The 14,380-nt window shown below is 30.9% G+C and overlaps 1 protein-coding gene across 1 annotated transcript in view; it reads right to left on the reverse strand.

Moving 5' to 3' along the window:
* Window positions 1-289: 289 nt before the first annotated feature.
* Window positions 290-14,380, reverse strand: part of CEP120 (centrosomal protein 120) — a 101,157-nt gene continuing 87,066 nt past the window's right edge. Inside the window, exons 18-20 of the mRNA XM_051998037.1 lie at window positions 13,304-13,402; window positions 4,503-4,648; window positions 290-2,195 (exon numbers count right to left, since the gene is read on the reverse strand). Of these exons, the coding sequence (XP_051853997.1) occupies window positions 1,961-2,195; window positions 4,503-4,648; window positions 13,304-13,402 (480 nt within the window). The 3' untranslated portion in view covers window positions 290-1,960. The remainder of the gene's footprint in view (window positions 2,196-4,502; window positions 4,649-13,303; window positions 13,403-14,380) is intronic.

A 14,380-nucleotide genomic window follows, 5' to 3' on the forward strand; every position in this document is an offset into this window, starting at 1 on the left:
ATAGTATATATAAAGACAATGTTATTATTTTGTTTTCTTACAATTAAAGGCATAATCCACAATTCCAGAGAATACTTACTTCCATATGAAATAGCTAATGCTGAAAGGGACAGAAAAAGAATTAAAATACCCTCACTAATATAAGTAAAAGGACATGTAATCTCAGCACTTGAGAGAAACACAAAAATAACTACACAAAGATGACATAAAACTAAACTTCCTAAGAACATTTCATCCACACTATCTAGAAGCAAAAGGCATATAATTATATAAGCATATTACTTAAAAATTCAGAAGTGCATAACATTTTTATTTTATTTGTTAAATATCATAGAAAAAAAAGCCATCACTTTCCAACAGGCAAAGTAAACCACACACTCATTTTAGATCCTTTTTTTTTCCCCTTAGGCCCCATCCAGTGTTTGAAAACTCACATTCAGTACCCAGAATATTTTCAACAATTTTTCCTCAAACACACAAAAAAATTGAAATTCCATTCAAGTGGCACAAAATCAGAGAAAATATGCAATCATAATTAATATTTTAGAATCCTGATCCATATATTCACCATCCTCTTATTCATTATTTTCACACCTTTTTATTTACTTAACTGTCATGTTGCTTTTAGTTGACTAGCATTTTGTCAAAAAAATAAATTAATTTTTAACGAAATTAACTACCTCTACCCAAAAAAAAAAGAAATTTAAGTTGCTCTTTAAAATGCTCTATAATGACTTTAAGGGAATTATTGGTAAGTAGAATATCCTTCCCAAATGGTCAAATTTTTAGATTATCCCATTTTGGAATTCATAAAACTGACCTTAATAATTAACTTGTTATAAAAATTTTGAGTACAGTGATTAAAAAATATTGTAAAAAGGAGATAAAAAAATATTGCTCTGGGAAAGAGTTCTGAATAAGTACAATGCCTGGCTCTGAAAAAAACAAACACTTGGAGTTTTACAGACTTGGCACTATAGAGAAGTCCAATGAATTATTTTCATTTTTTTTTCAAAAAAGGCCAAAATGGAAGGGAAAAAATTAGCATCAACTTTCATTCATTTATTTTCTCAGCTGAAGCCTTTAAAATGTCTGTTTCCCCATTGAGGAACAAAGGATTTGCTTTGTACTATTAAGTCACCATTACTGAAATAAAGGAGTATCTCTAATTTTAAGAGAAAATAACTCTATCTTGTTTGTAGGACTAGAAGAAAAAACAAAAGCCAAGTACCAAGATGTTTTTCTAAAAAGTTAAGAGTAAAATACTTTGAAAATGTGAATATGGGTTCCATGTATCTTGAAACTAGTAAGGAACTAAAACCATTTAAGTTGTATTAAAACAAATAGGCTGATTGGGTATTCATCATTTTGCTGCCTACTGAATAGAACATGACTTCTCTGTATTGAACATACTGCTTCCTGCTTAAAGATATTCTCTACAACTGTTACACATCTGCAGAAATAAAAGACATACTGTCTAAAAAAGAATTAAAATAAAACATTGCATTTACAACTGGTCTCAACTTTAAAATATTTACATACATGTAATAGAACACAGCATTTATAAAGTGCAACATATAATTTTTTGGCTCAGTGTATAAAATTATGTCACTGGGAATTACTGCAGTCACCTTTCTCTAGAAAAATTTAGTGAAAAGCTATTTTGAAAGTTAGCTATCAAATAAAAGATTATGAGAAACACTGAAAAGTTGCTTAGTAAGTATATAAAAAAAACAATTACAAATAAAACCAGTGTAGAAGAGGTAGAATAGATATAAAGTAAATAAAAAAACAAATAAATACTATATAATGACCAAAAAAAAAAAAAAACAAAAACAAAAAAAACCTCTTTAGGGATGAGAAAAAAGAAAAGTTTTTTTTAACATCTTCCTGTTTTCAGAGTTTTACAATGAAATTAGAACTCAGATTCAAAGTCTTAGTAAAAATTTTCCAAATGTTATTAGTTACTGGTACTGCTTTTGGCCAAAGCTTCTCTGATCTGACGGTCAAGTTCACTTATTATCCGATCCTCGTGATTATACACACCCGTTCTCATCAAAGTATCTCTTTCTTCTATTAGACGAGTCAGATAATCATCCAAATCTTCTTCAAAAGCTTTTCCACCCAGGCTCTCCATTTTTCCACTTGCAATCTCTCTGGAATTCTGGAACTGTTCTGAGTCTTGTTTCCTTAACCTGATAAAACAGAAACAAATTCCACTTTGAAAGGAAACCACTTCTCTATTTTTGTATCTATTAACCCACATTCCAAATCATTTGATAGTAAAATAAGTCATGTTAAACAAGTTGTCAACAAAGGCTGAAAAAAAGGAAAGGTTAAGAAATGTCAGTGTCTCTCTTTGGGGGATCTAATTTTTGGAGGATATTCTTTACCTGTATTTTGATTTTTCCTGTACCATGTATACCTGTCTTTCCTCCTGAGAGTAAGCCGTTTCATATTTTTTATTCCCAACATCTAGCACAGTATTGTGTACACACAAGGTACTTAATATTATCTTTGGTAATATCAACTGAATTAACAGAGTACCTCACTACTAAATTATTTTTGTAATTCAAACTTTGTTACATCCATTAATTCTTACAAGTTGGAAGGGACCTAGAAGATAGTATCAAAATTACATACACTCTGCTTGAATACTTCTAATGACAAAGATTTCAGTGCTTCAATCCATTTCCTTTTTGGACAGCTCTACATATTAATCATAAATCAGCCCAATAGAAGACCATTTCAAACCTGTATCATATTTTCCACATGATAACCCTTCAGATTTTGACTGACATAAAGATTTTGAGACACAAAGAAACTTGGAGCTTATTTAATTCAACCCCGTTATTTTATGGACAAAGAAATGAAACCCTAATGAAAAGTGACTTGCCCAAGATCATGCAGATAGTAAAAGATCTGGATTCTCTGATTCTAGAGGTCCTCTGACTATAAAATACAGCATTCTTTTTACAAGCAGTTGAGTGGTACAGTGGGTAGAGCACTGGACCTGGAGTCAGGAAGAAATTGAGTTCAAAACTTGCCAGCTGAATGACCATGGTCAAGTCATTTAGTCTTTGGTTGCCTCAGTTTCCTCATCTGTAAAATAGGCATAAAAATAGCAACTACCTCACAGGATTGTTGTGAGGATTAAGAGACACTAATTGTAAAGAGCTTAGCTCAATGCATGGCATACAATAAGAGCTATATAAATATTAGCTACTATTACTATTATACTATTCTTCTGTCTCAGTTATTTTAGGATAGTTATCATCACCACCCATTTTTTCTTAGGCAAAAAACTCTGGGTCCCTCAAATAATGCATGCTTTCCAGGACCTTCACTATACTGGTAGCTCTCATCTGAAGGTGGTCTGTCTATGGCAGAATCCGTTATCCTCCTTTGATAAGGACATTATATTATTATAAATGAAATACAAAATGAATTAGGTTGTTGTTTTTTTTTTTTAAAGAAACAAAAAGCTATACTGTGTAGTATTTCATTTTGTAATTACTATTCACATGAAATGCTATCATATCAGGCCTTCCTTCTCCTGGATTTAAGTAATTTTTATATTGATCCTATCATATCCTATTAAAATATATGTTGCTGGTTTCATCCAACATTCTGCATTGAGATCTTCTAAAAAATCTTTGTTTGGCTGTCATTTTCAATTGTCTTAGCTAAAAATTTGATAAGTAAGTCTTCTATCTTTTCTTCCAAGTTACAATTAAAAATATTTCACAGCACAAGGTTCAAGAAGCTATGTAACCTAGCATACTTTGACCATCACATGAACTTTCACTCAAATTGACATCTGCCTACCTGTTACTGAATAGTTCTTGGGTTTGGGTGTCTAGTCTAATCAGTTTTGAATATACCTAACTATGCTATCATCTAAAGCCCAGCTTCTTAAACTGGGTTGTGATCATATATGGGTCTCATAACTGAATGTATGTGTGGGGGAAATGTCACAAAATTATGACTTATTATCAGGAAACATTTGATTTATGTACCTAATATATATACCTATATACCTGGGTTAACATAAAAATTTCTGGGGTGAAGAGGGGTCACAAATGGAAAAAAGTTTAAGAAGCCCTAATCTAAAGCATGTTTATTTAGCTTGGTCTATTATAATATAACCAGATACTTTATTACATAAAAGTAAGATAAATCATATTCAAAGTTTTCCCCTAGATACCTAGTTAGTAACCATATTAAGAAAGGAAATAAAGTTAGTTTGACATGTATTAGTGAATTCATGATTACTATTATTTTTTCTTTCTTTGGTAACTCACAAAGTAAGGAATAATTAAATATTGAGACATATATGGCATTTTTAAAATTATACTTATTTTATATTATATTTATTAATATAGAGTATATTAATTTATAAATTAAACTGTTTATAATTGATAAAATTCAAAATTATTTTAGCATAAAGCATCACTTATTAGCAGTTTCTCTCATTTCAAGAGCTAATAGTTATACTATACCTGTTAAGTTCATTTCTTATATCTAATAGTTCTTGTCGCTCAGTTTTCATTGTATCTTTCTCTTCTGCTGCCAGATAACGCAATCTCATGTGTTCTAGTTCTTCCTGTTGTTTTTTAAGACGAGCCATTTGAGATTCTTGCTCACGCTAAAAAAATTATTAAAATATTTAATACTGAAAAACAAGCACATTTAAGTCTTTGAGTTGGAATTACATATATATATGGCAATCCACATAGTAATATATCCCTCAAATTTCAAGTTCAAAGCACCTGTAATATCATTTCTTTAAACAGAAAACCAAGAGCTAAAGTATTCCACTGGCAATTGGAAGGTTTCAAGCACATTGGGTAGACCAACTCTGGCAAATTTTTGGTAGAACATTTATGGGAACTGCATAGAAGAGCAGCCACGGCTGTGCCATTGGCATAAACTCCAGAGATGATCAAATCACATATCTATTTGAGTATTTACTCAAGTGAACTGGAGTAATATCAGGCCCATTTATATAGAGGACTGGAACTCTGGAGAAGTATACTTGAAACAAGGTGTTAGCTCAGTGGAATTGATGAGATGATGGTTCTCTAGTTCATATATATACTTAGTACTTAGTATGGTGATATAATGGTTCCCTAGTTCACACATATTCAGTGTGCTGTAATGATGTAATTGTTCTTAGGTATATAAGGGCTGAGAAGGACTGGAAATGAGACCTTCTATCTTTGACCATCCTCCTGGTGGTTCTTCTGCCTCCTGCACATCTCCACTAAGATCAAGGCTGGTCCTGAGATCCTCCAGAGAGCTAGCCCAGACATTACACATTTATATGTTTTCATTATAGTCTTCATAAATATAAGTCTATGAAATGACTATTAGACTTTGATAAACAACATACAGTAAACACAATACAATATAATAAACAATAAAAATCAGCATCATCATATCTACATTATCTAATAAAAAAAAAAAAAGCAAATTTTCTCAATTGGTACTCAAAAATCCTTGATCAAAGAATGATTTCTAAGAGTTTAATTTTAACAAATCTCATAATTCTACATTTATCTATAGATGTTATCCTTCTTCAGTACTACAAAGCCTGAAATTACTTGATAGTTCACTCACAGAATAAGTATCAAAAATTTTGGTTTTAAGCACTTTTTATCCCTCTTTTGAAGAATTCCTGTTTTCTCTTTTCATGCTATACTGTCTCACTTGGTGATCTCATCAGTTATTTCAGGTTTCATTATTATCTTTATGCATGGAATTCCTTGACCCATATATCTAGACTTAATCTTTCTGCTGAGTTCATGCTGCATCAAAAAGTATCTTTTTTAGATATTAAATTCAATAGGCATTTCAAACTCAATGTATATCAAATTCAATAGGCATTTCAAATTCAATGTTTAAAAAAACTCAGATTTCCCTCCAAATTTACCAGTTACTGTCAAGATACTCTCAGGTGATGGTGATGTGTACCTAAATGCAGAATCTCAGGATCATTTTCAACTCCACCCTCTCATATCACTTATCCAATTTGGTGCTAAGTCTTCTCATTTCTATCATCATATCTCTCTTCTATTTTTCCTTCTTTCCATCACTCTTGTTCAGTCCGCCATCACCTCCAACCTGGACTACTGCAATAGCTTTCGGCTTCAAGTCTCTCACCACATGTTACATTAACTCATCTATCAAAGTGATTTTTTAAAGCACCTAGGTAGAGCAGGTCACTTCCCTTTCCTTTTCTCCCTCTCCAGTCCATACACTCCACAGGCTTCTTGTTAACTTCAGGATCAAATAAAAAAGCCCATTTGGGCCTTTTAAGCCTTCACAGCCTGGCTCCTCCTTATTTTTCTAGTCTTCTCAGAACCTGATCCCCTCCCCTTACCCCCACCATGTTCTCTGCTACCCAAAGACAGTGTCTTCTTTGCTGGTCCTTAGACAAGTCCATCTCTCAACTCATTATATTTTCACTGGCTGTCCTTCATGCCTATAATTCTTTCCCTTCTCATAATTATCTTGACACTTTTTCTGGTTCTATTTTATCCTTTTTATATCTTATTTGTACATATGTGTTCATATGTTCTCTTTCCAATTAGTCATCAATGCTGTTCTGTGTATCCCTTAAAGCTTAGCATAGTGCCTGGCAATTAAATGCTTTTTTTGCTTGAGTATCAATGATCTCTTTGAGATATAAACCTAAAATCCTTTGTTTGGCTTTTAAAGATGTTTATAATCTGGACTCTTCTTACCTTTCAGTTTTTTAAAATAATTTATTCCCCTCCATATATACTCTGTGATCCAATATTACCTTCCTTTGTGTTTCTCTGTTTCATACTTTTTTCCCCTGGCTTTCCCGTATGCCTAGAATTATCTCCATTCTTACTTCCACTTCCTTGCTTTTTTCAAGTATCAGTTAAAATTCCTTAAGATGCTTGTTCTGGTGCCCTTTAAGATAATACCTTCCTTATGAGATTACCTCCAATTTATTTGAATAGGTCTTATTTTTAGAAATATTTACACACTGTCTCCCCCAGAATATGATCTCAGGATTCCTCTTCAAAGGGTAGAGCAGTTTTTGCTTTTCAACATATCCCCCCGTGCTTAGCCTAGAGTCTAAAACAGAGAAAACTCTTATAAATGCTAATTGGGGTCTATTGATAGATTTCTTTTAAAAAGTTAATTAATTTCCTTTTTACTCTGATAGCTACTGGAAAAAGAATATGATATTTCTAAAAAGAGTAAACAATACTTTCTGTTACATGATTAATATTGTTCTTTAATATTTTTCTATTTCAGTATTTAAAACATTGCAACTGGAAAATATTGGACTATGGGATTAGATTCCTGCTTCCTGTTAACTGATTTGCCATTTTTGTTGTAAATTTTTTTAAAATTCCTTTACTAGCTTTTCTATTAGACAGGAAGACTATAAAATGCACAACTACATGACAATATGATATGAAATTCTAAGCTTAAAATAAGTGACCAAGACCACTTACTAAAGAAATAATTAAAATAGTGAAAGGATACCTATGAAAATCAGATTTCTGAATTCAAGTTTTACAGCAGCATAATGGTTCACTTAAGTTGACTATGAAACCATATTTTTAACATCTTCCTTAAGTAAATTAAAAATCAAAATTAAACTTAAAAACCAATGAAAAAAATGAAAAATTTTTAACATGTTATTTTGTATTTTTATATTTTTATTTTGGGAATACAATTCTGGATGTGTGCATAAAAGGAAAATGAGTCAATGTATGTCTTCTATATTAAAACCTCACATTTTCTAAATTACTTGGTAGTTTACTTTCTTCACCATCTGTTAAGTTGATAAAATATTTTTATCCCATTTTATAGAATTAAGACAATGTCTCAGAGGGGCTAAGGGGCTTTTCCACAACACACAATTAACAAGTATCAGAGCTGCAATTGTGTCTGACATCTGATGTGTAAGTCGGTGTTCTTCCTACACTATCATGTTCCTATTTTAATTTCAATACAACTTTCTTGTAACAAGCTTCATTTTACTGGTATGGAAATGACCTATGTCAAAAGCAAAATCATTGTTCTTTCTTTCTTTTAGAAATTCACAAGTTAATAAGTTTGTTGAAAGTAAAATTATTCTTTAAATGAGTTATGAAAAGTAGACTTAGCAATATTCATAAATCATGTTTTTCATAATGATATAACATAAAATGCATATCATACTAATGCAAGAAGATAGTTACATGGGGAAGAGAAGAGACCTCACCAATAGTTGTACTTTTCAATTATAAAAAAAAAATTACAAGTAAAATTGCTCTTTTTTCTTACAGATCCATAATTGAAAACAAAGAAACCACAGTGAAATTAGATATTTTCTATTGTACTGGCCACTTCCTAAATTCATTTTACTGGTAATATGTGAATGAAGATAATCAAGAAATGCGTATTGAATTGAACCACTGGTTTGGTTCTTAGTTATAAATTCTATTAATGTTTGAGAAATATATTTTGTCATTGGTAGAGAATTCTACCTAACCAAAACTGAATTACTTAATTTGTAAATAACTCCCTAAAAATTAAAGAATTTTTACCTTTCTCCAAAACTTATTGGGAATGATTTAAAGCTCTTACCAATATAACATTTAAAAAGAAAATAAAATTAAGAACTAGTAAAAGAAACCCGCCTTGCTGCCAGGTGCTCTGAATAAAAAGCTCTTCCATCAAGGCAGCACAATCTTTATTTTGCCATTGCTGCCTATAAATCTGAAGGGAAGATGTAAACATACATATATACTAGACTAAACAATAGCTAAAAAGTGGTCACTACTCACTCTCCTACTCACAGATACCAAGAAATCTGTGGGAAAAACTTATAACTGAAGCTAAGGAACTCAAGTCAAGTTTTCTGAAAATAACCCAGAGCTGACAAGTCAGTAGGAGGGCCTGGATGGTTTCAAGACACAGTTTTTAACCAAGACTTGGCCTTCCAACTGTATTTTTTTTAAACAAAGATTTATATCCCATCCTTGGCTAAATTACTTACAAATTAATCAAATTAATTACTCTCAGTGGATCAGCAAGAGACTGGACAAGATAGCACCCATGTCAGCCAATGAAGTCTGTGGGTTTTTTAAAACTTAATAAATCAGCTTATTTTTAAACAGATCTATAGTGAACATACATGGCAAAGAAGTTACATGCAAACATTTCAGGACTGTTTCCTTTCTCAGAAAACTATACTTTGTTTTAATATATGGAATGAAAATATTGAATTTTCTACATTAGAAAAGGAAAATCATTTTTTTTTTCAAAAGTGACTTACTTTTTTAAAAAAGTGGTTGCCTCTTCTTCATATGTAATTAAGTTAATAAGACTCTAAAGGGCACCCATAACTCTTTTAGATACCTAAAATAATGTTCAGTGCACTAAAATAACTACATGCCCCATCACTGAAGAGGAAGAAGAGGGGAAACATTCCTTGTTTATTTTCTTAATAGATTAATTGAGATAGTTTTTGATTAAAAAAATTAAACATTAAAAATACATTAAAAACATTGAGGGGAGGTTTTAAAAAGAGAAAATTAAATTGCTTCTGATGTTTCCAACAATGTATGTCATTTTATAATCATTGTCACCCCACCATAACAAACAGAATATCTGGGTATCATTTACTTAATTTCAAAGTTAGAAACATATTTTGTGTTTCACTTTTTTATACTGTCATAGCTACAGTTTAAATTAACAAGTTAACAAAGAACAAAGAAATCTTATTATTTGGAAAGTGACTTTTATGGTGGCAAAGCAGAAGAAAAGAGAATTTTTCTAAATACTTAGCTAGCAGATTATGCTTTTTTAATTCACAAATTGACTGTACTAGGTCACCTTTGAGTAATGGAAAGCTCTGTTTAAACATTTCTTTGGCAATGGGCATAAAGCATTAGATCTCATTTCTACAACTTGCCAGCTGGGTTTTGTCATTAACATTTATTAACCATCTACGATAGGGCTTTCAACGTCTAATCCACACGATACAAATGTTTTGTATGGTCCTCCAGAGGGCTTTGGTGTGACAAATTACTGGCATGGATTACATCCCCGTGGCTATTCACCAGAGGCAATGCAAAATTAACATGGTACTAATCCAATTTAAACAAGAAATTGTACAAACTATCCTCTGAACAAAAACAGATCAAGAATTCCAATTTTATATTCAATCCACAATAAATGTGTTTTTAATCAAGAGTTTTTGGAAAAATTCTGAAGTGATTTTCACACCAATGAAAAGTGACAGCCTGTCCAAGTTCAAATTTAAACTTTCATCTATACAACATCACAATTTGTTATGCATTATGGCAATTCCCTGAGTTTCTTTGCCCTTTTCCTAAAGTAGTACTTCTCAAGTTGTGATCTAACACTAATGTTTCAGTATAAAATGGCAGAGAAAAGACTGTTAAATCATTAATTTTTCAGATTTTTAAAAATAGCATAATTATTCTACTTTCTCATGTCTTAAATTCTAAAGCTAGAAGATTAGTAAAAACAATTATAGCAATTTATACTCATAGAGTTATGAATGCTACTCAAAAGGTGAAAATTTTTCCATGGATATTACTTGAAAACATGTCATTATTTTAATTGCCACTAACTTACTGCACATAAACTGATACTATTTCACATTTCTTCAAAGTATATTAACAAGAGAGGCAATATAGCAGAATGAATGCCTGATTTAGGGTAAAATAATCTGGGCCTTTATGTGTGAATTCAGGCAAGACATCTACCTTCCTTGGACTTCAGTTTCATTTATAAAAGAAAGGGGTTGGTTAGACTAAGGTGACTATAATGTCTATACTAATCAAACTGATCAAAACTCACTCTCTATATTAACAGCCATCTTTTACTCTCATTATCATTATTGGTACCACAAGAGCACAATTTACTTCTATGAATTACCCTATTAAGAGATTAGTAATCTAAAGTAATCTGTATAACTTTTTGAATGGGTGGTCTATTCTAGCTGCCTCCATTTCATTATCACCTACTATTTTTTTCTTAAAAACGCAATCTGGCTTTCATGTCTGTATTTTCTTGACATTATTACCATGACTTCCTCTTACACAAATGCAATAATGGGTCTTTTCTCAGTTTTCTCCTCCTTATTATAGTTGCATCGGAAACATCTCTTCTATTCCTCTTTCCTTTTCTAGATTTCCATTCCCTTGGTTTCTTTGACATTACAGCTCTCCAAGTTTCCTCTTATCCTTCCAACCATTCTTTTTCTGGCTCACCATTCTAGGCATATTACCTTATAATTAACATATTTTACTCAACTTCTCACTTTTCAAGCTATTTATTGATAGTTTTCTCATCTACAACTTTATACTTTCCAGTTTCTTAGCTGCAGTTGAATATAGGATATTTCTTGAAATTAGTATATCTCAATGAAAACTGATCTTTTAACTCCCAAACCATACATTTCCCAATTTCCTATTATTATTGTAATAAAATTCTCTTGGTTTCTTAGCCTTCCAAATAAACTTTTCTCATTTACCCTAAACATCTATTAATGTTGATTTTTTTAACTGTAACTTTTCATAGGTGCTTCTTGATTTCTATAACTCTGACAAGTAATAACCTAGGATAAAGGCCTTCAGCATTTTTTGTCTGGAACAATTCAACAGCTTTAAAGCTGGTCACCTTGTAGCTACTCATTTCTCACAATTCACAATTATAAGGCTATAGGATTGTACTAATATTTTTTGAACAATTTATAAATATACACTTATGAATGCCATAACAAATATCATATTTCTTCCCTTCTTAAGGGGAGAGGTAAAAAGGTTAAAGGAAAAGGAGGAAAAGAATTTGAAACTAAAAATAAACATTAAAAAAAAAATTTTAAAAAAGCATTTAAAACTTTTAAAAAAAGAATGCTACCCCAATGTATTACCTTGAATGCCATAAGTCTTAAATCACTTATAATCATTTATTAAGTACCTATTAATACATACACACACATTATATTAAGTCAGACAAAGAACTCGTCATGGTTTTCTATTATATCAAAAATACATTTCTCAATATAGCATCTGAAACCATGAGATAATGCTTCTTTAATTTCATTTCTCAATTATTGCAACATAGGCTGATTGGTGATTAACTCTTCTTTCTTGTGCTATTAATCCCTTCAGCACTTATATAGTCAGTTGGTACTATTTTGTTAAGTTCTCCCATTTAAATAGTAGGTTCCTGAAGGCAGTTTGGCTTTTTTTTTTTAAAACAATTTCTCATTGCTGTACTTTGTAAATGATAGTTGACAAAGCCTATAATTGTACTAAATACAGCCTTATATGTACATATTAAATACCATTTAATGATCATGAAGAAAGATTAAAGAAAAAAAAATCAAGATTACTTATATGCCAGAATAAAAATGAAGGTATTGGACAAAAGCCAAGTTTAAGGTAAAAATGAATCATGATTAACTTTTATGATGTTAAAATGTTTACATCACCTAAATTAGTTTCAAAATAAAGAACCATGTTTGTACCTTACTTGACCTTAATATCTAGTGGGTCCACTTTACCTATCTATTTCTTTGAAAACTTTCCATCAGTATCTGTGTTTGGATATTTTGTCTCATAATTATAAATAGCCCACAATTATCCCTCTAACAGATGTCCCTGCTCATAGGCTTTTTGACTCATGTCACTGCTTTTCAGTAGTAGAACAAACAAACAAATCAAAAAAAAAAAAAAAAACACAAGAAAAACTATAAAGTTTTCACACTTTACGTTTTCCCATCTACAGAACAATCCTGTTCAAGTCATGTATTCTAGCCTAGTGAATTGACATATGTCCTGATGAATTAAACACGTTACATTCTTAAAACTTCTGATGGCATGTGGGGTAGAGGAATAGGATAACCCTCATTTTTTTTTCTCACATTAAAAAAAAAAAAAAAAGGATTCCAATACTTTCATTGGAAAAGAAACTCACCACAAAAGGGAAAATGAATAGCAATTGGTTATAGGTAAAAGTGGAAGAAGAAAAAATGACCTGAAGAATGCCTATAAAGACATATTCCCAACATCCCAGTGAGAGTAGAAAAAGATGGCTACAGTTAAAAACATAAGTGCAAAGTGGTTACAATTTGTACTCTATATTTTAAAAAAGAAAGTTTCTATATTTAATAAAATATCTCAAATTTTAGAAGTCTGACAAGAACTAATATAATATTAAATGTATGAGTCTAAAAAAACTAAAAAGGAAAGTCATATATTAAATTAAAAACAAAGTTCAATGAATTACATACCTGCTTTAATCTTGCAAGTTCTTTCAGAGCTCGACTCCATTGCTGCTTGTAATGTAGTTTAGACTTAGTTGCTGATTCCAACTTTCTTTCAAGTTCAACCTAATAGTAATTAAAATCATATCAAATGAAATGCTATGCTACAATATACAATCACTGAAAGAAAAGATACACAAAGAGTCTGCCTAAAGAAAAGAGTTTATGTAGTGTAACAAATGACATAATCTAAAACTGTTATATAATTTAGTGTAAATATTATGGCACACGAACATTTTCTTGTTTAAAATATAGCCTTATTTTTATGGTCTAACAGTCTATACACAAAGGGCCTAGATTAGAATAAGCCTCCAGACAGTTACTATAAATGTGTTTAATATATGTATATTATATAAAGATCTTCTGCGTGGTAAAAAAAAAAAAATTCCTTTTTTTCTGTTTTTTTAAAAAAAGCAGTTTTGTTAGCATTCCAATTTAGCCAGCACTTTGGATTCTTAGAAATGAATTATTTCTGTGGAAAAAAAGCCTTTATGTGGAATTTGGTCCTATAATATAAAAGAAAATTAAGAGGACTGGTATATATTATTTTTATAATTATATTTTGTAAAATCCTAAATTAGAGAAAACAATAAAAATCAGATTACTAAGGAAAAGTGTAGAAACAAAGGTACTTGAAGAATGCTCTAAAGTCAACAAAAACTAAAAGGGAAAAATGTCTTTAACAATATGTATTTTATTTTCAATTGTTTCTTAAATATATAAAGAAAAACACTAAAATTGTTTAATAAAATGATTATTTTTACTTGCAGCAGGCAATCTGTTGTGCATGAACTGGAGCCAACTTGGCTATGCTTTTGGAATGTACTTTCTCAAAGTTTCAAACCACGTACCAAGCAATTAATGAAGCCAACAGACAGTTTTACTATTTAAGTGATAATGTAAAAATGTGCCTGTTAGAGTAAAATAGTGATTTAATAAGCCAGCTTTTTAATGCAAAATAATCCAATCTTTCCCACACCACTCCCAACATTTTTACAGAATGAAGACTCTTCACCATCCAAAAAAATCAATCTTCAGAAAATT

This window comes from Antechinus flavipes, chromosome 1 (assembly GCF_016432865.1).
Source record: "Antechinus flavipes isolate AdamAnt ecotype Samford, QLD, Australia chromosome 1, AdamAnt_v2, whole genome shotgun sequence".
NCBI classification, from domain to species: Eukaryota; Metazoa; Chordata; class Mammalia; order Dasyuromorphia; family Dasyuridae; genus Antechinus; species Antechinus flavipes.